The following is a 24,836-nucleotide window of genomic DNA, read 5'->3' on the forward strand; positions in this document are numbered from 1 at the left end:
GGGCCCTTGCTCCAATATGACTAGTGTACTTATAAAAAGGGGAAATGTGAACACAAAGATAAGCACGCGGGGAGAATGCCATGTGAAGAGAGAGAGAGAAGACTGGCCATCTAGAACCCAAGGAGAGACGCCTGGAACACATCCTTCCCTCACAGCCCTCAGGAGGAAGCAACTCTGCTCACACTTTGGTTTCAGGCTTCTAGCCTCCAGGACCGTGAGATAATAAATGTCTGTCATTTAGTTTGTGGTCCCTTGTTACGGCAGCCCTAGCAAATTAATACAGTGATAAACACTAAATTCTTCTCAGGGATCAGGGTTTCTTGACCTGGCACTATGGACACTTGGGGCCAGATAAGTCCACGTGGTGGGAGTCCATCCTGCACATCATAGGATGTACAAGCATCCCCGGCCTCTATCCACACCGCGGATACGCCATGCAACACACACACACACACACACACACACACACACACCCCCCTTTTCACTGGAACCTGCACTACACCTGCTACTGTTTTCAAAGAAGAAACAAGTTCTAGAAATTCTAAGGAAAGAAGAAAAAAAAGTCTACCTAAGTACTCACTTACAACTTTCCCAATTGCAAATAAAGCACAGGACTTTCAAAATTATGGAAACTTACAATCTATAAATGAAACCCAAGAGTGAAATCCCTCGTCTTTACCTCTAGATGAGAAAGACTACGCAGGAAGGCAGAGCTTTAATTGGAGCCTTTATCAAATGATGACAGAAGTCCAATGGGATGACCCATTGAAATGGGCATCGTACAAATAAACTCCTAGAGCCAGCCTTTAGAGTCACAAATGCAAAACAATGGTTTGGACCTTCAGCATCAGCTAACTTGAAGTGGGACTGTGCCGAAGTTGAAGGTCAAGGAAAGGTCAACTCTTCTCAGTTTGTATATTTTTATAGGTTTAACCTGAGAAAAGAAACAAGAGACCCAACATTGCATGTTGGAACAGAAAAAAATGGAATTATTGCACTGTAACTCCTTGAAAACTCTGCAATACATTATATTAAATTCTCTTACATGTTATGTGGTTCCCAAATCAAACTTTTAATCCAGGCTTGAGGACTGAGAGGCTTCTTAAAATTCAATTAAAATGATACAAGCAGGTCCACATTATGACATGCTCCATTTAGAGACATGCATTTGGCAGGAAGGCTTTTCTCTTTTTATCTTAAAATCGAGTTCAGGAAATGTTGGTTTAATTTTCTCTTTGCTTCAATATTTTATGAGTGCTTCCCAATGCATAGTCTCTGAAAGCACTAGATTACTGACACAGTGCTATTTCAGATGACAGGGAAGATTTTATTTGCATGAATTCTACATGTTGGAATTTTTATGCTTTTTTTTTCTTTTGTGCCTGGAAAGAGAGTTGTAATGCACAAAAGCATATTCCAATTCTTTACACAAGCACATGTATATACACTGAGACCTAATTATGAGTAAAAGTGGCCCCCAAAGTTTAAGATCAGTGCGAGAAATAACTGTTCTTCATAATCATTGCAGAATTCCCATCTTCAAATAATGGACTATTTTTAAGGAATATTTTTTAAAAGATTGTATTTTTATTTATTTGTCAGAGAGAGAGACAGAGAGCACAAGCAGGGGAAGCGGCAGGCAGAGGGAGAAGCAGGCTCCCCGCTGAGCAGGGAACCGTATGTGGGACTCGATCCTAGGACCCCGGGATCATGACCTGAGCCGAAGGCAGACGCTTAACTGACTGAGCCACCCAGGCGCCCCAAATAATGGACTTTTACTAACACAAGAACAAACACATTTTCCAAAAGGAGACACTTGCGTCCTTACATATCCAAATAAGTACAGCGCATCTATCCTCTTCTCAAGGAAAGCACCCTCAAATTTCTCCACACTTTATATTTCCACATCGTCACAGATCTATTTCTGTACGAGATGCTAAAGCCTCAGAAAAAGACACTTACAGAGCACATTCACTTGTTCAAACCAAAGTAATAATTAACAGAAAATGCCCTTCCTTGGTTTGGGTCCTTTCAGTATGCTATGAACTTTCCTCAAAAATTAATGTCCATGTTGTACTTGGGTTTTAAACCCAAAAAAGCACATATGTTCATAAATATATGATACCTGAAATATCACAGACACCCCAAATGTCAATATATTCTTATCACCTTTTTATTCTAATGCAAGTGGTGTGTTTTAGGACAAACATGCCATGCTAGCAGGTTACCTGTTTAAATGCTCATAAGCATATTTTGTTGAGTGGCTGTAGATGCGCTTTGGTGCACTGGGTGCTGTTTATATGCTTCTATTTCTGTAATTAGAAGATAAAATATACTGCACCGTTAATTGTCAGGCCCTTCGGTGACAGTATCGACGACTGCTAACCCACGGGCTTGATGAGACAAGTGTGCAGGTCTATAATTGAAGAGCTTCATTTTCATCACAAAAAGAGCTTAGAGCATGATAGTTATCTCCTCATAAATTTGGAGATGTTCTGTAAATAATTAATAACTCCTCTCTGATAGTACACAAATAACGAGCAGAACTTGACTACCAAGTTTAAATATCAAGTCTGGAGGCTGCTGAATACTGAACATCTATCATTGTGGTGTTTCAACAATTGACTGTTAAAAGCCAGTGTTAATCCAGTCAAAGGGACATTTTTTTTTTTTGATAAAGACTCCCGTCCGCCATGTTCACATTTTGGAAAGCAAAAACACCCATGTCCAGTCATCTTAAACGTTCTGTCCCCAGCCGAAAAGGGGAGGAAATGATCACCTCGGCTTCTGAAATCGACTGCCATGTCAATTTCCGAAGAATATCGGAGGCACAATGCACACACGCGCTGCCTTTGCTATCATCATCTCTAGAGGTGTGTTTTTGGCTAGTGCCATGCACTATACTAGAAAACAAGTCGGCGTCTGTCTCCCCTTGTCCCCAGCACCTAAGTCCTCAGGCTTAACTTCTTCTCCGCGTTTACGGACGGATCTGCACCAGCAGTCCTTGGACACTTAAAAGTGAGGCATGCTGCCCAGGTTCTCCAAGTGACATTCAGAAGCAGGATTGACTTCAGCTCACCAGTTACCCTCAGCATCTCAAGAAACAGCCTGACCAAATCACAGGTGTGGTCCATTAATCCCAGCGTCACAAAATAAACTATGAGGTCCCGGTAAACACAACCACCCATTAGCGCGCTAAGGAAAAGTGACAGGAACCATTTGTGAGAGGTGACGATGTGCCCTGAGTGATAACACTCTCGATCATGTGATTCATTTTTTGTTTGCTCAACAACACGGTGTGTGTTTTTCCTGAGAGGAAGGACTTCAATATATATTTACTCAAAGCTCTTAATTTATACTTCCTTTCCTTTTAATTGGCGTCTTGTGATCTAAAATTAACCGGTGAGCATAGTCTCTCACTATTAGAGCAAACTCTCGGCTGAGTTTGCCATAATTAGACCCACCATCGCCTGAAGTTCGACAGACATCTGGAGACCTGACTTATTTCTTCCCTGGTGCATTCTATCCATATTTAGAGAGTGATTTTTAATTTGACGTATAGTCATATTAATTATCATCCCCCGAGCTGGAGCTAGGTTAATAATTTCACGTTAAAAGTGAAGTTCAAACAGCCTCGCCTGTAACCTTACCGAAGAAAAAGCCTACACGAAAAGGAATTTCTTGGCGAAACCCGAGATCGTCAGAGCACTCTAGCTCCCCAATAAGCCGGATATCATTCACACAAGAAATACAAGGTCACATGTCCTCTAAAATCCCACATTTGCTATAGGCATTCCTCCCTCTATCCTTTTGTTTGTGCAAGTAACTGGATACAGGTACAATTCGGGTGAAATTAGCTTTCGTTAATGAGTGAAGAAAATAAATGCCCCCAAAATGCCCAAAGCCAGATTTTTATCTGCCATTCCTTCTTTCCTTCTCCCCCCCCCACCCCCCTCTCTCTCTCCCTCCCTCCCTCTCTCTGTCTCTTCCTCTCTCTCTCCCCTGCAAGGACTGAAAATGATCCAGATCTTTCAAATTCGCCCTCACCTTGACAACGCGAAAATTACAAGCAGCAGTCAACTCTTACAAGATACCCTGATTGTGCAACATTTACAGGCTGCCAAAAAACATGCTAAAACTAATCAGATAACAAAGGTGAAGAGAAAAGCTTCACCTGCCATGCAGCTAGCAGTGAATACACTTTTTATTTCCATGACATTTGCCGGCAGAAAGGGGTTGGCTTAAGGCGGATCGGACTAACCTTCAATTTGTCATAGCGCTCACTCAAAGCTGCCACCTGATGATCTCGGTGCCGCCCAACCAGTTTACACAAGGCACAGATTAACTGGTCATCGGTCACACAGTACATATTCACCTTCTCATCCTCGTGCTCCAGGCACATCAGCCCCCGGATGTGCGAGTCCGGAATTGGCTCAATCAGACGATGGCCTGTAAAGGGCTTCTTGTTTGGGTGAGTGGCTTTCAGGCACTCATCACAGTAGGACACTTCACAAGTGACACAGGTCTTCACAGCATCCTGGGCAGGATCCTGGTCACAGAACTGGCAGAGAACTTTCTCAGCGGAGGTCATGGTGTTGGCGTCGAATGCCCGCTCCCGGCGGGTCTCGCTAGGGGAATTGGGCCCGCTCACGGATGCCTTCTGGAACCTGTCGATGATGTTCTGCAGGGTGACGTTGCGCTTGAGTCCGTCTAGACCTCGCTGGCTGAGCGTGATGACATGTCGGCAGGTGGGGCACTGGAAGGCGGTGATGGACTCCACGGACTCGTTGGTGGCGCAGTGTGACACCAGGATGCGGTGGGCGCAGTTGAAGCAGAGGCTGTGTGCACAGGGTAGCAGGAGAGGGTCCTCAAAGAGCTCTAGACAAATAGGGCAGGTCAGCTCCGACTCCAGCGTTTCCATCTTCAGGCAAAGCTCTCCTGGGTCATCAGCAAAATCCAAGGAAGCTGATCAGCTATCTGGAAACAGAACGTAAGATCTGATTAGGCGCGAGGGGGTCAGCCATAGGGAGCTGTCAGCTTTGAATGCATCTCAGAATAATTCCAAACGCAGGTCATGGAAGGGTAAATGCGTGTGCATTCCAAATAATTCTCTTTCTATTCACTGGGGGAATAAGGAGGGGAGAAACACCCGAAGCCAGCATACCAACTAACATTTTCTCAAAGTTCCCAGTCACCAAAAGCAGAAAAAAAAATTCCCCCCCCCCCCCCCGCAATTTTGTTTGTTAAAAGGTCTTACTCCAGACTGGCAAGTTATTGAAACTGTAATCTCCATAATTTGTATCTAATGACAATAATCTTACTGTGTCACGGCCAAGTTTTACCTTGTGTGGAAAATTAAAATGTAGAAATGTTAATTAACGAACTAGAGTCTTTCCTAACTTTGAATTGATGAACTTACACGTGAATGTTTATGCGTCTACAGGACTTTTTACGACACCACTGCAGGCTTCAGAGAAGTAGAAAGGCGCTTCTTGTGGAAATGGGCATGAAATGTGCATGAGATCAAACGCATGACTTCAGCGGAAATGATAATGCTTAAATACGGGATGTCAGCTACCAAAATATATTCCTGCGGAAAAACACTGACTTTCACAGAGATGATTGTGATCGAGGCCATGTTTTTTGGCATGTGTTCGTTACTCTCTTGAATAATTCTATTGTTTAATTCAGCAGTGGGATGTGGGTGGGCAGAGGGAAGCAGAGAAAAATATCTGCGGGCCTTTTCAGCGGCTGTGGCGAGCTTGGGTACCGACTAGTAACGATTTAGTTAATTAGGACAAGGATTTTCGTGGCTTCAGTATCCATTGGTAAGTTATTAGCAGGGCTAACGACTGCAGCGCAGGCAGGCAGCAGTACTCTGAGGAGGCTTGCAAGGGCAGCTGAGGGATCCTGCGAAGCCCGCCTGGCCGAAAGAGTCCCATCAAGGGCTTGTCCCTGTGGCCACCGACAGGCCGGGCCGGCAGGAGATCCAGCCTCACACCCAGAGCCCTGTCGGCCCTGGGCTCGGTCTCCGTGAGCTTTGTCGCTCCCCGCCAGGCTGCCTTTGGGTGGCCCAGCTGCACGCTCCCCGCACCCCGAAGACGGGCTGTTGCTTTTGTGAACTCCTGCCTGCCTTCCCTTCAGAAAAGGCAGGGGAAAAGAATCCCGCACAGACCCCGGTTCATTACCAGGGAAGAGGCCTCATGCTCATTAGCAGGCCTGGGAACCAAGCCTCTTTGAACCATCTCCCTTTCAAGACCGTTAGCAGAGGTCTGCAGAACAGCGCCAGGCATATTAGATGCAGTCCAGTGCGGCCTGTGGGAGAACAGTGCAGCTCACCCAGGGGACGCCAGGTTCCAATCACCCTCGGGGGGCCGGGGGGAGGGGGGAGTTGGGGGGTTCTTGGCCCGCTTCACATCCACTTCTACCGTTTAGCGATTCGGACAATCGGCCTTTTTGTATTCGCACCTCCCTTTATTTACAAAACTCGCGATTTCTAGAATGCACTGCCCCTTTCTGAAATAGCATCCCTCAGAAATACCATGTGGGGCTTTGGTTAAGCTAATGCTCATATTGCCATCAACTAAACAGGAATTGATCATTAAAAGCGTCAAGTGCGTGCTGAGTTTGTTAAAAATTAAAGAGCTGCTGGCTTCATAGAAGCCTGGTATCTTAAAAAGATCTTCAGCCATTCGCGAATATTAAGTACACGAGGAAGAATGAGCGGGCAGCTGAGATTTGAAATATGAAAGCTTACTCATGTCTGCACAACCTGCCGTCCCCGCTCGGTCCTAGCCACCCCTTCTGACAGATGGCTTGGACGAAATTGAAAAGGTTTACCTATTAATCATTATTTTGGTTAATCGTGGAAAAACAGAATTATCTCTAAATCGGGTTTCTTCTCTCTTCCCATCCGAAGAAAGTAAATTAAAGGGAAACCGTCGCCCTTTTGGTCCACTTTGTTCTCAGGTGCGACAAGAACGCCTACCGATAGATCTCCACACAGGGATGAGCCCCAATTATGTCTGGAGAGCTGCGAGGAAGGACTGTATTTTTCTGCAGGTGCCAGGATTCCAACCCAGCGCGGCGCAATCACAATTTCTAGAGGTGATTCTGCTGCCGACCCCGGTGGAAACGCTGACATCTGAGCTGAGACGTTAAGCGAGCTGGCTCGCGAAGCCGGAATCTGGCACCCTCACCACCCCGGCTCTGTGGTCGTGGGCCAGCCAACATCACGCCTTACCTGGATTATCACAATACCTTTCCGAATGGCTTCCTGCCTTCTGCTCACTCTGGCCCCCACCCGCAATCTTTTACTCCCGAAGCCAGAGATCCTGTTAAAACATGACCGAGCCTGCCTCTTCTCTGCTCTCCCCTCCAGGGGCTTCCCATCTCCCTCAGGGAGCAACTCAGCAAAATCAAACCGGCCCCAGAAAACAGACTCAGACAGTGACTTCACTTCCTCCCACGCGAGCCCTCGTTCGGCTCTGGGCACACGGCCTCCTCGTGATGCACCCAACGTGCCAAGCACGTCCCATCTCCCCTCCCCAAGGTCTTTGGAATCCACGTGACTCTCTGCTGCAGTGCCACCTCTTTGTGAACCCACGGAAAACCAATTCCCTTGCTACCCCCACGACCACCTACCCACCCATCACGGCGATCCCCTCCCCCGCCCCCCCCCCCCCCCCCCCCCGCCTCACTTGGTCCTTCCCCATAACTTTTGTCACCCAACATATTCTACTAGTTTGGTCACTGAGCCATCATCACTCCCCGCTGCCCCACAGGTAGAAGGTGAGCTCCATGCGAGCAGAGACTTGGCTTGGCTCTTTGAGGGGTGTCCTGCCAGCCCCTGGAACAGCGCCTTGCACACAGTGGGACTCAAACGGGGGTTGAATGAGTTGGGAAACATACAGCTGTTGGGGTTAAAACCCTCAAGGAATACAACACCGCTGTCTCAAAGGATCTCTCAACATATTGGAACAGAGGTCAGCAAACTTTTTCTATAGGGGGCCAGAGAGTAACTATTTTTGGCACTGCGGGCCAGACGGTCTCTGACACAGCTCTCAGATGCAGTGAGTGCGGCTGGCCAATAAAATCGGATTTACAAGGGCCCCTGGGTGGCTCAGTCGTTAAGCGTCTGCCTTCGGCTCAGGTCATGAGCCCAGCGTCCTGGGATCGAGCCCCGCATCGGGCTCCCTGCTCTGCGGGAAACCTGCTTCTCCCTCTCCCGCTCCCCCTGCTTGTGTTCCCTCTCTCGTTGTGTCTCTCTCTGTCAAATAAAGAAATAAAATTTTTTTAAAAAATCGGATTTACAAGAACAGGTAGCAAGCTCCATTTAGCCCGAGGATCTTATTTTGCTGACCCACGGAGTAGAAGATAGAGACACGTACAACCAGACAACAGAGAAGTGAGAATCCCTCCCAAAGAGACAGGACTAAAATGCTGTGCGGGCAACAAAGGAACGGCGGTGGAGTGAGACGTGGACAAGCGGGTACAAGTTTTGAACGCTAACGGGAAATGATAGGCAATGGGATTTCACCCTGACATCAATGGAAATAATGTTGAGTCGAGTGCTTAGGGGCACTTCATGTTAAGAATGATTTAATAGCAGCTGCTCAGAACGGGATCTTTTGCTTTTATTGCCATAGCGCTTGGCACGGTGTTTTGTGCAAGCATCTACGCTGCAGATGTTGGTTTAATGGTATTAAGTGATGACTAAATATCTGGATGCGCAGTGAGGTTCAGCCAATTTTCGGAATCTTGTGCCCATATGTTGCCAAAAGGGAAGGGGCTCTGGGTTCGATATCTATAGTGGATCTGATTTTTTTTCTCCTTTGATGCAGATCTTGCTGTGGTGTAGGTAATATTCTGGTGACATTACTCGACAATATATTACTGGTAAGCATGCACGCTATTCCCCCACCCGAGAAAATTAGCATGATTTATTTTTTAGCTTTTTGAGAAATGAAAATACCATTCATTCTTTCACCAAATATTGAAGCCTCTCAGTGATCTTACGGGGAGAGAAAACAGCATAGAAAAAGACACGTGCCAAAGACCGGGGGAGAAGAAGACGGGAAACTTCCCGAAGGAGGCAATATGTGAGAAGGATTTTTGAAGATGAACGGGGGTTCACCAAACAGGTGTGTGTGTGGGGGGGGGATTTGCGAAAAATGTTATCTTTTCCTTTTCTTAACTCCCATAATTTAATGTCTAGTCCTCAAAAAGAGAGAGAGAGATTCTTAGCCTTCGTTACAATAGAAGGAAATCACACATGTGTATCATTGTCAGGAAATTCTATAGCTCAACATTTTTCTGAATGGGCTGATTGGTCCTCATTCAGAGGAGGATGTGGGTAATCATGGGAACCCCTTGCAACAAACTGGGAATGGCGACAATTTACAGCTCACACCTCTGCTTGTCCACGGTTTGTAGTCTAAAACAGGGCATGGAATAGAGGGAAAGGAGAGAGCCGGATGGGTGGCTAGACGGTCGAGGATGACACGCAGTTCGGCTATTTTATTAGCTGCGTGGCCCTGGGACAGCGTCCACAGATGTTCCCTCCAGTTTCTTCCAGCACTCACTCCGAACAATTCCTAAGCAGGACCGTCCTTAGCCATGGGCTGCACTTGAGCCTCGCTTCCTGGGACGCACTGGATGCAAGACACCTTTTCCAGAAACTTTCTTACAAATTCAAGACTTCTGAGGAAAACCGATAATGTCAAGGTTTTCACACCCCTGTCTTCCTCCTGTCCCACCCTCTCTCATTCTGTGTGTCACTGAAACTGTGCTCTTCTGGCTTTCCTCTCTCTAAGCACTGCTGACTTCTCCTTCCAGCGAAGCAGAGCCTGGGTGTTTTCTAAGGGTCTGGCCCTCCGTCCAAAGGTCATCAAAGAGGGTCAAAAGGTACAGACTTCCAGTTGTAAAAGAAAGAAGCCCCGGGGGTGTAAGGTACAGCACGGTGGCTGTAGGTAATAACACGGTATGTACAAATAGGGAGTCAGGTTGCACACCTGAAACTAATGTAATGTTATATGTCAATTACACCTCAATTAAAAAAAAAAAGCCATCCAGGTTGTTCATTCGTTTCTCGTACAGCGTCTATGAGAATGACTCCTAGGCTTGTCTCTCGCAGGGTCTCTCTTTCCAGAATCCCAGCTCAGCACAGATAGTGCTCTGCTTCATTTACTGTAAATGCCTCAATTTGGAGTGTGCGTCCCATGGGTTTCATCAGCTTCCCTCCCAAACCTGTATGCCCTACAAGCCTCTGGAGTCTCCTCATGGTGCTTCCGTTCTCCTGATCACTGCAAGTCCGAAACTCGCCTCGTGAGGCTGCTACCGCTGGCCCGAAAATGGGGGAGATGAGGGCACGATCCACGTGCACTGGACGGAATCACAGGGGCCCTCACATGTGGAAATGAGAGGCAGAAGAGTAGGGCCAGGTGATGAGATGCAGAAAAGACTTGATGACCGTCGCTGGCTTTGAAGATGGAAGGGCCACAAGTCAGGGAATGTGAGCTGTTTCTAGAAGCTGCAAAAGGCAAACAAACAGTCTCCCCCAGAGCCTCCTGAAGGAACACAGCCCTGCAGACACTCTGCCCTCCAAATCCAAATCATCAGCCAAGACACGTGAGGGTCAATCCCTCGTTCTTTGATTGGTTTCCTTCTCTCTGCTCTCACTGCCTCTGGGTTGATCCGGATCTTCTTTCCTGCATTCCTAGACTATTACACCCCACTCCCCCACACACAAACACCTCCTAATTTGATTCCTTACCTCCAATCTTTTTGTCCCTCAGTTTCATCTTTGCCACATGCTTCTGGCACCTCGTCATTTTCCTGTCACTTCTCTTAGAGGCCCACACATTGAGCAGCTAGCTCCCTGCTGGCCAGAGGATGAGTCCCAATGGATGCCTTAGCTCCTGTTTCAACACCTTGCCCAAGTGTCTCCCGAACTGCTTCTTCAACCTGATTCCCACGCACTCACCTCCCATCCCAGGAACCCGGGGGATGGGACCATTTGCTGCTCTTAGCAGCTGCCTTTGCCTTTCTTCCCAGCACAGATCCTTTTCCCCTTTGTGAGATTCTTTTTTTTTTGAGTGTGTTTCATGTTTATTTTCTTGTTTTTGTTTTCTGGTTTTTTTAAGCTGACGGCAGAACCTCCTAGAGGCCCTGAGAACCCTGGCCATTGTTGTATTTGGAGATTTCATATTAAACAAAGAAGAATTGTTTTAGAACATGGCTATAAATAGTGCAACATGTCTTAAATGTTTACAATTAAGGTAAGGCTTTTAGCTGAAAACCGCAAAGTGGTGTAACTACCATATTTACAAAATAACTGAAACATTCATTTCAAAATAGTATTTCCTGGTACACAAGAGAGTGATCAGTAATGGGACTCCGGTTTAAAGTTACATGATTCATCCCATTCTTTCAGTAGAGCTGGATCAGCTCCGGGACTGATACAGGCACGCACGCGCGAGCGCAGACACAAACACAAATCTCATACGGAGTTAACACTCATCGTCTAAATTTGAGGCCAATCGTAAATGGGTGGCCTGAGCCAAATGACCACCTACTCCTCGAAATCCCCCATGATAAATCTGGATGTCAAAGGCTCGTGCCTTTTGGGGTTAAGAAAAATTAATCAAGAGAGAGATGGACAGCGGGCGGTGAGGACTGCAAGGATGATCGGACCTTGGCACCCAGGTGATGGCTAAGGTGATCTGGCTGAACCAGCTGCCTGGGCAGATGGCCCCTCGCCCCCTCTGGGCTCCAAGTATCATCACCCGGAGGTAGCACGCATCCCAGGAGGAGGACTTTCCTGGAGGGAGAAGGGCTTTCTTTTGTCCAAGGTGCGGGCTCTTGGGGGAAACGGACTCAAGGAGACAGTCCCCAGTAGAAGAGGACGGACACCAGGACTTAGTGGAGATACAAGGTTTGGAACTGAGAAGGGAGATGGGGAACTCAGGCTGGATGTCCTTATGGATTACTGTTCTCAGCCAGCGAGATGCAAGTGAGGAGGAAGCTTCCTGGCTGTTGGAGTCATCTTTTCTGCCCTCTCCTCTGAAGTAAGAGCAAAACCATCGTCTGGGCAAGTCCATGCAAAGAAAACATTCAACCCCCTGTGCTGTCACAACCCTTGCTATCATCCTGCTCGCTAGCTCATGTTAGAATTTCACCACTTTATTCCTTGTAGTCTCCCTGGACGTCTGCAGTGACACAGAGAAGAGAGCCTGCACCTTGAAGGAACACCGAGGAGCCCTTGGGAAGAAGACACGCATTGCGAGGTTTAACCTGTGGCCAACGTCAGTGAGCAGGTCCAGATCAAAATCCCCAGAGTATGGAAGTTTCACCCATATATGCAAGTGACCAAGAATTAGGAGTCTCCAGACCAAGTGCAGTCTCTGAGTTCAATCACCCACTAGAAGGAGCTACCTGATTGTCAGCATGTCATCCAGGAGTTTCTTAATTCCAAATTTCTCTTAACGGTGTTTTGACATTTTAATCATAAGGTAAACCCATCTCTCAGCGCTTCCCTGCAACTACTCTATGTCATGTCTGCAAACTCCATGAACAATGATCACTTTTCTGATTTGGAGTGTATGACAAAGAGCACACATTCCAGCCACCAGTAATTTTACTTTCAGTCCCTCACTTTCGACGGCTCTGAAAGCCATCACTATGAGGGAAATTCATGAGTCACTAGACCAAGGAATAAACTTGGATACCAACACTGGGTGGCCGGCGGGGGTGGCCGGCGGTCAACTGATCCTACCAGGTGGCTCACAGCCACTGCCCGGATGATCCCTGAGGCACTTCCTCCCGTTTTTTTCTACATATCCTCTGGGGTATGGAAACTAAGCTTGATGTTAAATTTACCAAAACAGAACCGAAACGACAAACACACCACCAAAACTGTACAAATGTTACACCAGATCACATAAAAACGATTTGGGCGATTGGCAGAGAGAAAGCCCTCAAAAGTGTTGTAACTAACAAACAGCATCCCAAATTCTACCAGTACATTTTCTTTAGAGAGTCCTACATTTCAGAACTACAACCAAGTCAATTTCCTATCCCCTCTCTTCACATGGGTAATGAAGATTTAGCTGGCTTATTGCCATTTGGATTTTTGCTCTGAGATTATCCCTGTTATAGAACCACAGGTGGATTTTTTTTTTTTTTTTGAGGATCGTGGAATGATGTTTTTATCTTAGATCAGAAGAAACACGGACTTTCAGAGGACTCAAAACTTTGGAACTGTGAACCTCTAGAAATTAACCTCAGCTTGTGAGGCAGAAACAATAGAAACTGGGTACTATACTCAAGAGGAATTCACCACAAATAGAGTGTTTTAAATAACATAATACGAGCACTCAACGTCTGCATATTTGGTCATGGTTTAGTATTTAGCTTTGAGTTATAAAAACCACAGAATAAACACCCTACCCAAACGCTGCTTTACCGATTAGCACCCTGGCTGATTTGAGACACAGGCGAGTCAGTAAATGCACAGTAAAACAGGGCCACGGACGCGATGCAGAGGGCAGAGGGAGATCCAACTGAATTTAATGGCATTCTGAAAGACTGGAAATTGATACCACAACAGAGGCTACTTCCTACTCCAAATTACGGCAGAGAGCAGTCAAAATGCAAAGTGGCCCTTAAAGCAACAATACAAATAACACACTAGCAGGAACAGGTGGGGGAAAAAAAAGTGATCTGTAACATTCTATAGGTAATGCCTCTGAAAGAGCGCTGTGGTTAACCTCCGACGGTCAGCACACTCTAATCCGTTCCCTTAATCAGTGATGGATGACTAAGAATTTCTGCCAACCAAATTTTAAGGGACCAGAGGGACTGACTGGGAAAAAACAAAACAAAACCGTGACAAGCAGGTAAGCACTGAGGCACTAGTCTCAAGTTTTAAAGTAACAAACTAATACAATAGATGTTTTTAATAACTTGCCACTTGGTCTTTATTCTGAGGAGTGCTGGAAGTTAAAATGTTTCACCTAATACCAAAAGTGAGAAACAGGGAAGAATTTTAATTTCACCAACCCCCCCCACCCCACTGCCGCCCCAGCCTGGTGGAATTCATGCAGATTGAATTAAACTGTTCGCAAAACCTCCGCTATCCTTCCACATCTGTCCATAACGTGCTCGGTTTTTTAGTAATTGGATCTCTAGGATAATCACATACTCTCTTGACCATGCAACCTGATTAATAATGAATGAACATTCCTGAAAAGAATCACTTGGAAGCACAGCAGATGTCTTTGGGGATATGAAGGCTTTAATGATAAAAATTAAGGAGAAATGGGAGCTAGGTCACACTGTCTGGTTATTTTAATTGAAACCTAGTCTTCCAAATTTACTTAACAGAATGCTTAAATACACCTTCTGGAGTTCATTTATACAAGCAGACAAGAAAAAAAAAAAGACACCAATGACAATGCAAAAAAGCAGTCCTGATTTCTCCAGGACCAACTGCCCCCATCCCGCTGCCCTCACAGTACAGAAACCCCCGCGACAGTCTCACCAATGCAATTTGTCCTACTGTTAAGACTGATAAATAGGTTACAAACAAGAAATAGCACATTTGTCCTTACTAGTTCTCTTAGCATCTCTCCAGATTCTTACAAAGAGATCACCTCGAATACCCACCAATGGGCTGCACCCTAGTTCTTGTTGAAGAAACATCGCCGTAGGCAGAGGATGGGGACCCACGAAATGACAGACAGGCCACCGAGACCAGATGGCGGGTGGCAGGCCGCGGCGGAGCAGTCCTGTGTGTCTGGGAGAGCGTCAACAGTGAAACACAACAGGAAAATCGACGCGACAATTCCAGGAAGGCCAGCTCCACCTCATCCCACCCCGCCAGGGTTGCCGAGTTGAAGAATCAAAACTCCCTCTTGCTTTCCAACTGCCTTTTCCACCCAGCTCGGCAGGGCTTCCCTGTGCTCTCGCCCACTCAACGTTCAACTCAAGCCAAATGAAAAGGCAGCTCAGGGCAGATTAATACCCACCGCTTGGTCCCCCCCAGAAAACGATGACTTGGCACGGAGATCTGTACCCTCCTTGCTCACGGGGACCAGCAGCGGGTCAGTGTCCCACAGCCGAGTGCTGGGTGCCAATTTCCCATGCTGCCAACTGGAGCGTCCTGTCCAGCTCCCGGGGTCAGCAACGGGCGCTCGCTTCCCTTGCCCCCCGAAGTACAAGATCACATTATGTGCTGGACGCCGGGTTGTTGTTGCTGTTGTTGTTGTTTTTTAAATAATATACTGATTATTTTGTGTCTATCTTCTGAATTAAAATATAATACCTGGAAGGAGTTTTTTAAAACATTACATCAAGAAGAACTCTCTCTCGTACAGACACAATAAAGTGCTTATTTTTTCCTTCCCAAAATAGAGATCTAAATTGCAATTTATCATCCTGATAAACAAATGAAAATACATGTGTATGAAACACATACATATGCCTATACACACAGAAGCAATACATATATACACATACATATATGCATATATTATGCATACATATAACCTATCATATAGACATACGTTTATATATATGTATAATGCCTACATATACATGTAAGAGCAAATCTGTGATGGGTGTCCCAGATTTCAGTTTCCAGAATGGCAAAGAAAAGAGTGAATTGAGAATGGAAAGTAATCTTTTAAAAACTGACTGTCTAAAGGAAGAAGAGGCAGTAGTCTTCCCAAAAGCAAAAAAAAAAAAAAAAAAAAAAAGTCCTACCCTGCAGTTCTTTCAAGGATGTTGCTTATCACCACGCAAGACAAGAAACTGCAACTAAAGTAAATCATCAGGAAAGTGTAAAAAAACCAAACCAAGCCAAAACAAAAAAACAGGCTGATTGCAAACCTGCACGCTTCATGTGCAAACCCAGACATCTGGCCTCCACCAAAAGTGTGTAAGAACTTCTTGCTAAAGGGCGAGCAGGAGGCAAGGACCGTCTCCTCCTTGTTGCCTGGCTGGAACGTCGAGACGCCTACTTTCATGCCATTGCAACACCTCACGGTAAACCAAAGCATGCTTCACATGTTTGGACATAAAAATGCAAACATATACTTTCTTGGCTTATGTCTGTACAAATCATAATTTCATTTGTCTGTTAACAATAAACAAAGGGATTACTCAATTTCACATACAGATGACTTCCCAAAGAAGTCCTCGCTATCCACAGAAAAGACACGCGTACATCAAACAGAATTCGAAAGAACTTTTTCATCATGAGATTTGAAAGCATTGCTTGGTTGAAACACCAGGAAACAAACACGTACTCCACCCCTCAAAAACAAAAGAGAAGGATAAACAACAACAACCTTTATAATCTTCGACAGAGCCTAATCTGACAACCTCTACAGGAGATTTCCCACCATCAGAGGGTCTCAGACATTTCATGTCTATTACAGTTGATACCAAGAAAGAAAACGTCCAGTGTTAAAGGCAAATGGAACCTATTTAACATTCAATTGAAAATGACTGATGTTTCCCCGGTCCATGCTGCACCAAGTGTCAGGCAAGAATTTGGTGCTGAAGGCAGTGATAGCAGACGCGAGAGAGAAGGAAGAGAGCGAGTACTTGTCACACCTAGTCTCCTGACAGAGGTCTAAATCGCCTCTCCTGGAGAGTGGACCGCCACTGTGATGCTGGTGGAAATGGAAGCCACCGCTGATTCCAGTGAAATCTCCCGCAGATAAAAAGCACTTCAACGCCGCCTTCCCTGAATGCTCTTCCAAGTGATTTCAGTTCAACAGGCATTTCTATACCCATTTGTAGAACTGCTCTATGTCTATATAAAACCCTATATATGTGGTTTCACTTATTTGTGGAACATAAGGAATAGCATGGAGGACATTAGGAGAAGGAAGGGAAAAATGAAGGGGGGGAAATCGGAGGGGGAGACGAACCATGAGAGACTATGGACTCTGAAAAACAAACTGAGGGTTCTAGAGGGGAGGGGGGTGGGAGGATGGGTTAGCCCGGTGATGGGTATTAAACAGGGCACGTTCTGCATGGAGCACTGGGTGCTATATGCAAACAATGAATCATGGCTCACTACATCAAAAACTAATGATGTACTGTATGGTTACTAGCATAACATAATAAAATTAAATTAAAATCCTATATATGTCCACAATGAAATTGACTTTTGTAGTCCTATATAAATAGGTATGTGTATATATGTACACACCCACATGCATCCATATACAAAAGCACCTTTGCAAAATTACTTGGGACACTTGATGGAATTCACTCTTCACAAACCCCTCAGTTACAACATCCCTCCTGCATTAGAGAAACGTTCCTTCCCCTGCACAAAAATGGAAATCTGTACATAATTTAGATATTAACCCCCCCAAAATGCCTGCTCATATCTGAAAAGGGTTACCCAGAAAATAGCAAAATGACGTAAGAGGTCTAGTCTCTGAAGGACAGACTGGTTGAGCTGGATTGTTGCAAGGAGATTCCACCTGGAAAAACGCTTGCCAACTGGGAAAACTTTTTCTTAACTTCATTCATACAATACTCGTCTAGGAGGCCGAGAAAGTGCACACTCCCTCCTTCCCACTCATTATCCACAAGGAGAAAAATGCATCAATAAATAGTTGCTGATGGTGGCCAGTATGGCAGTCCACCATTGTTCTCTGAACACCGAAAAGCTGACATTCAATGGCACGCACAAATACTCAGGTCCCATGACTCACTGAAGTAATGACAATGTCACATAGTAACTGATTCCTATTGTATGGACAGATCGGGAAATTCTCTCAAATACGATAGCCCCTTTCCTCAAAGGAAATTGCTTTCTCTCTCAACTTCACAGTCAGCCACACACAAAAACCTCATGTTCACAATGCCCTGAAGCTACTTTGCGATCTTAAAAAAATAAAGAAAAGTAACCTTTATTCACAACTCCTGGTTAACTATTATGAAGAACAAGCTTTAAACGTTTCCCGTGATCACTGAAGCCCTACAGTCAGGGGATGAAGTCTTTTTTTTTTTTTAAGGCAACAGAAAAAGGAGTGACTCTTTTGTTCTGAATTGTTATTGTAAAAGCACCACATGAGAGAAGGGGAACGATGGGAACATGGCAATGAAAAGGACAACAGTCCTGACAAACGAAAACAGGATATTAAGAACAGCATCGGAACTGTGAGTCCTCGCAGAACAAAAGCAGGAGGCTTCTTGGGAGAAATTTGAGCAAAAATACTTTGAAAAGATGTAAATGCTAATGGATGAATGAGCTCTCCAGGCAGCAAGAAATCTTAAAAGTCTGGGGCAGTAAAATTAGGTTATCATTAAAACAAACACACATGCGCATGCGCATGCAAAGTATCATAAAATTAAAACTGCTTTCAAATCACATTAAATCACTCACTCTTCAACCCATGATCCACTTCTTGACATTACTAGATGTTTTTGACCCATCTAAAATAAGATACTGTTTTTTTTTAAATAACTAAGCTAACTTGGTGGACGTTCATAAGGAAACAGAATCTTTTACAGAAAGAAAAAACATCTCTCTCCATTCGGAGCATAGTCTCACACTTTAAATACAACCTTAAAAAAAAAGAGAGAGCTTTCAAGAACCCCCAGGGAAGCTACCAAATGGGTTCTTTGCTGAGGAACAATCATCACGACTAAGTAGCTCGCATGAATGTAACAGATCGGTTTGGTCAAGGCATGCTCTTATCACCTTCTACTTTTCTTCTAATGCAAATTCTGCTAAAGCTGCTAGTAGGGCAACATATCTTGTGAGATCATCAGAGTTCGTATGGTTTATTGGACTTACCACATAATGAGAGGTATAATGATCATTACTGCAGCCTCTAAGCTAAAGGGTTCAGAAAAGCAAATAATATATCCTGTCTTGCAATGCCTCCAAAATGGCCGTCTCTTTCCTCTTCTCTGTTCTACTGCTACTCCACTTCTTTCGTCTTTCCCCACCCTCTCCTTCTATTGTAAGAGGAAGGGAAAACTCATAGGCTTTCCTCTTTTAGTGCATTTCATCTGGCTTTCTCTGTGACACGTTGGCAGAAAAGATAGGGTTAAGCCCTGAGCTCAGTTGGCCCAACTACCCTTGGTCTAGTTTTGGGGTGAGACCATCAGCGTGGTGTCGTGCAAAGAAACGCGTACCTTGAAACCAGATAAACCTGAGTTCAAACCCCGGCTCTGCCATTTCCTAACAAAGGCGGATAGAAGCCAACTACTCGACATATCTTCTACTCACAGATCCTCTTCCTATCTTCTACAGTTTCCTTATCTGTAAAACTCGACAATGAGAGCAATCTCAAGGGTCTTCTGAGGATTGAGGCAGAGTTTTAAAAGTGCTAGCAAAACTGTAGCTCCCACACCCTTATTCCTCTCTTGTCCTGAATCACCTCTTCCCACTCTTCTTTGAGTACATTAATGATCTGTATTTTTTGTTGGAAACTTGTTCAACCCACTTGTGGAAACAGGGAGAATAGCAATCCATGTATTTGTTCAATAACGTGCATGGAATGTCTTCCGTGCACTAATATGACTAATAAACGAGCATTTCTATTATTGTCAATTATTTTTAAATAACTGTCTTCATAGAGGCAATCTCCTGTATTTCCCAGCTATCAACAGGCCACGCTTCATTATCATTGGGTCTCCCACCATGACCTAGAGTCCTTGGTTCTCTGCTCCTCACCGAAGAGCTCCCTGTCCCAGACAAATCCTTTGTCAGAATTTTTGATTTTGCAGGAAATCAGAGACCCTGGCATGGGTGGTACAAGTGAGACTATTAAGAACAGTGCAGGGTTTCAGATTTTTCCTACTTGCGAGCTAATCAGTTAGCCTACCAGTTTCTTGGATTTTGGCAGAAGACATGAGACCCGTGAGTCAGAGACAAAGGATGTTGTTAGTCAGGGCACAGCAGGCCTGGTGTGTTTCGTGTTCACGTCAGTTCTCCTTGTCCCCCAAGTGCACACTGCATTTACAGGGGGGTTGTATCACAGCTGAGAAACCCAAGCTTAGGAAACCCGAATCTTTTACTATGGACTGCAAGCAAACCTGCCTGACATTTGCCCTATAGAGAGATGTTATCTTTATTATAATGGACAGCAAACAAACCTGCTTTCTACCCTGGAGGGAGAAGGTCTATCTCGATCTTCCAAGCTGTTTGCTATTCAAATAAGTATCTTTGAAGAGATGGTCTGGAAGAAAAGCCATCAGCACCTCAGCTCACAAGAGGTACAGAAACATGAGAGGTCTCTGGAGAATTATTTCCCAACAGACACAGCTCCTGTCCCCTCTTGGAGATCTGACACAAGAAATCAGATCACCACTGGGCTTTCCAGTAAGTTAGGGTAGAGGCAGTTAACTTGACATCGAATGACCCTTGAGCCATCCGTGGAAGACCCGAGGTAAAAGACCACAAGAAGATGCTCCCTGCTCCTCATCCCCACCATCCTCTAATATCAGGTAATGCACCAGGAAAACTAGCAGAGTAGGCAGGCCCCACCCATAGATTTTGCCCAAGTAAACAGAGCCCTTAATAACTTCCTTATCAGTCCCAAATCAGCCTGTATCTGGTCTTCACTCTTAACCAAAACTTATTTTAAGAGTCTGGAAGAATAAGCTAGTTTTGTTAATTCTGTGATATTAGAAATCTTATATGTATATTAAGTTGACTTTAACTCAGCTTTTTTTTAATTTTAGAACTACTTTTGGAGTAAAACCAGAGAGAAAGTCATTTCTCTGAATATTCATTCATTCAACAGGTCTTTCTGAGGTCCTGCTGTGTGCCAGGCATTGCTGTGGGCACTGGGAGGGCTTACATTTCCACGAAGGAAACATAAAATAAACCAGGAAATGGGTGAGAAAACACTATCATTTCAAAGAACCATACATAAAATTAAAGAAACAAAAAGAAGGCCATGATAGAAGAAGAGGGGTGGGTGAGGTCTACTTTAGCTACAAAGACATTTCTACTCATACCTGTGCAGGCTTTCTTGCTATTTTGGCTTGTTCCCCAGCCCATAACCAAGCAAACAACACCGTAATTTCAGTATAAAACTTTCCGGCCATTTGGGCACCGAGTTTTGATTTAATCCTCAAATTGTTAAATGTTCAGTGACATATTTCCTTAAGGGATGATTTCTTTTTCAAGGATGTTAAAATCCGACATTTACCATTCCTTACGTGAAAAGACAAAGTGATAAATTATTGGAAAACAGCGACCTCTTTATTTATCTTAGCAATAAAGTTTGCGAGAAAAACCACGATCACATGGTGGACCAAAAAAACAGGAACTATGGTACTTAGAATTCCCTGCATGTCTGAGTGTTTGATGGCAGGATGTTAACCCAAAGTTGAAAGTAACCATGGACATGCAGTTAAGGGTACAGGGAAGGGTGTGAAGGAAATTAATAGACATTTCAAGAGTCATTGGTTTTGCTTTTGCCCCTCTAAGAGAAATTTCAGGAAGGAAGGGAAAGAGGTGGGACAACAGCTCGGGGGTTAACGGACAGGTACAGCTAGGGCTTCATGCCTGGAGGATTAAAGAGGAGGGAAACTAGGAGAGTCCGTGGCCTGAGAGCTGTATTGGGGTCTCACTGACAATGACAATAACAAAAGGAATCTCAAAAGAAAGAAATTCACCAGCTAGGTAAAATGGCAACCATGATTTTTAGAGCCCATCTCTTCAAGGGGCTAGAAGGGAGACAAGCACAGCAGGAACCGGCAGGAATCATGAGAGAGTAACGAGTGGCCACGGTAGCTCAGCAGAGGCCAAGGGACAGGCTGGGAAGTGTTGGTGGCGGGTGCTAGGAGGGCATGGAGCAGCAGAGAAAGTGGGGGTTATGACACAAGTAATTCTCGGAGAGTGAGTTAACCCTGGCCCAAAGACTATTGGCCTAAAAACCAAGACTGAAAATGTTTCACTGGAGGCTTGCTAATTCTGCAAAAATAAATAAATAAATAAATAAATAAAAATACTTGTAATCATCTGAAAACAAATCCCACAAAGGCTATGAGGCTTCTAGTGTCTTTTAAAAAATACTCTCACGGCAGGCTAACCTCTGAGGGATTTCTCTTGCATTACCCAAATATTTCCTGTTGTAACTGAGAGAAATTATAAATGTAATTTATAAAACTGGAAATCAAGACATTCCCTTGGAATTAATATCAAAAGGTACGCTCTCTGGGACCTGACGCTAAGATTTTGCTGTTGTCATTTGGCTCCGTTTCTTATTTATTTGGTGTTTGGGATTACTTGAGTGGTAAAGGAAAAAAAGTTTTATTTTCAGCCAGTAAGTGTGCACTTCATCTTGTACATTTTATCCTCCCACTGAGTCAAATTATATAAAAAGCTGGCTTTTTTAATACAAGCAAAGGTGGAATTGAAAAGACTCAGTACTTGAGATACAATCTAGGGCTTAAAAATTCACTTATGAAAAAATACCTAGCTTTAAGAACAGTGAGCTTTCAAGGTGGCTAAGCTACCTCAAAGGGGAGATGTATTTATTTTGATAATGCATATGGATGTGAATTGGAAGAAGCATCACAATTATGGGAGAAAGCATTGCATTTTTTGAAAAAAAAAAAAAAAAAAAAACACTTCTTAATGTCTGCTCTCTCATCTTTATGGTTAAGACTGCTGGGTCATCCCTTGTTACAGAGCTCCTTTAGCTGGTCCTTATTAAAATCAACTGACACTTGATCCAGGGCACTGTTCCAAACAGTTCTGCCAGTTGTCTGAGTCTATTCTTTCTCTTACAAACTCCTCCAAGTGACTCTCTCTTGTAAACGGATGCAAATATTCCGTTCCCCAACTCCATTCATTCTCTCCCTCAGAGTGGGAAATGCCCTTCTCCTGGGGCGCTGGGCAAAGGGGGCAGGATGATGGCAGGGTGACTTCCCAGAAGGGAGCTTTGTTGTGCCTGAGCCACTGCCAGGCAACCTCCCTGCACATCAACTGCCAAAATATCACGGTCCAAATAGGGGCGTTCTGATCCCCCGTCCCACCCCCGCCTATCAGCATCCAGAAAGCAATTCTTTGCATGGGTGCTTCTTCATCATGATCCTGACTGGCAGCTCCGAGGATTAAACGCAGGTCCTTTATGCACATTAGCCCCCTGGAGTGTTGAACTCCAAAACCTCTATTTTCTGCCCAGTCTACCCTGTACCTCACAAAACCCCAGTTAGTCACTGTGGTACACAGCCTTTCTTCCATTCCGGGTTATCAAAAGAGAACAAAACAAAACACCAGACCCTACGACAATATGATGGACATGGTAATGACAGAGAGTTTGTAGGGTGGTGGGCAGACTCCAGGTTCTTTCATCCCTGAGACTGGGAACCCATTTACTTCTTTATCATTAAAACTTCACATTCTCATCAGCAGAGTTTTGCTTACAATGGCACACATGATCAACTGGCTGAATGAAAACTGTGTGCTCTGTGTGTGTGTGTATCTCCATTAAAAAATGGCCCACAAAACCACTGAATGAAAATCAACACCAGTGCCTTTTTAATCAAGCAAAATTTCCTGCTTAGCGACTGCATTAAAAAAAAAAAAAAAAAAGACCATCTGGCCTCTCTGCTACTTGAGGGTTTTGCTCCTCACTTCCTGGTTATCTTTAGCAACACATTATAATTTCACTTATAAATTATTTTTTTACCACGATCCATTTCCTTCTGTGAACTACTTTAAGAAGCAGAGTAGAAAGCATTGTTCTATTTCTAGGAAAATACTTCTCAGTTCTAAATGGCAGGTTTGAAAGGGGAAAAGAGTCCTTGAAAGAGGAAGATGGAAGTCAAATCACAGTGAGAGCATTAACTACTCGTATTTCTTTAAACATAAACACGTCTGCCACCAAGCTCTCTCTCCTTCTCTCTCTTCATATCCTCGTTGAGAGAGAGAGAGAAAGAAAGTAATAATTTAAACGCAAAAACAGAGAGCCACTTCTGTCCTGCTCATCCAAGGTGTTTTTGTGCTAAGCACGCTCCAAAAAATAAGACAGAAGGTGGAATTCATTCCTGCATAGGAACGAAAACTATAATAAAAGTACAATCAAACGTCAATTAATTGAAATTCTCTGAAAATGGGAGAGTTCTGGTTAATTTAATTTTCTGGTTAACTGAACCTCAAATAGAAAACCTTTTTTTTTTTTTTAATCCTTGTTGAGAACGTTCCTAAAATGCTTGAGCCCCTTTTACTTGCATAACTACAAACCACATAGTGGATTGAATGTAAAGGTTCTTAGGTAATTCCAAATCTTATTGCTTCTTGAGATCATCATTATAAAGATCTTCTTTCTTTTGATCATAAAAAGAGATTCCAGAGATTGAGTTGAAAGTGTACATGTACCCATGACTGTGAATTTTTAGATGAATCCGTGATTTTGCTGTCTTTCTTGCATTTCACAATCTCTTGGGAAAGGGTAGCATAGAAAGCTGGGTAACAGAGAGGTCTGATTCTTTTGGCAAAATTCAGGTAAGTTGAAGTTTTGGTATGGTTGCATGCTAAAAGAAACTGACTTTAAAAATCCCTTTTATACCTGTTCGGTAAGTGTCAATAGTGAATAATTTTTTTTTTTTTTTTAGATTTTTATTTATTCATTTGAGAGACAATGAGATAGAGAGCATGAGAGGGGGGAAGGTCAGAGGGAGAAGCAGACTCCCCGCCGAGCAGGGAGCCCGATGCGGGACTCGATCCCGGGACTCCAGGATCATGACCTGAGCCGAAGGCAGTCGCCCAACCGACTGAGCCACCCAGGCGCCCAATAGTGAATAATTTTAATACAGTGCTTCCCATCAATTTTACAGACACA

At 44.3% G+C, this 24,836-nt stretch overlaps 1 protein-coding gene across 2 annotated transcripts in view; it reads right to left on the reverse strand.

The window, feature by feature from the left end:
• The window catches only part of MID1 (midline 1), a 150,610-nt gene that overhangs the window by 96,142 nt on the left and 29,632 nt on the right, over nucleotides 1–24,836 (reverse strand). Inside the window, exons 1-2 of one of the 2 annotated variants that reach the window (XM_035029689.1) lie at nucleotides 14,668–14,910; nucleotides 4,262–4,977 (exon numbers count right to left, since the gene is read on the reverse strand). In XM_035029689.1, coding sequence (XP_034885580.1) covers nucleotides 4,262–4,921 — 660 coding nt within the window. In that variant the 5' untranslated portion in view covers nucleotides 4,922–4,977; nucleotides 14,668–14,910. Of the gene's footprint in view, nucleotides 1–4,261; nucleotides 4,978–14,667; nucleotides 14,911–24,836 lie in introns of those variants that run through there. The other variant, XM_035029690.1, reaches the window with a different exon arrangement.

This window comes from Mirounga leonina, unplaced genomic scaffold (genome assembly GCF_011800145.1).
Source record: "Mirounga leonina isolate KUSES-001 unplaced genomic scaffold, KU_Mleo_1.0 Mir_268, whole genome shotgun sequence".
NCBI lineage: Eukaryota > Metazoa > Chordata > Mammalia > Carnivora > Phocidae > Mirounga > Mirounga leonina.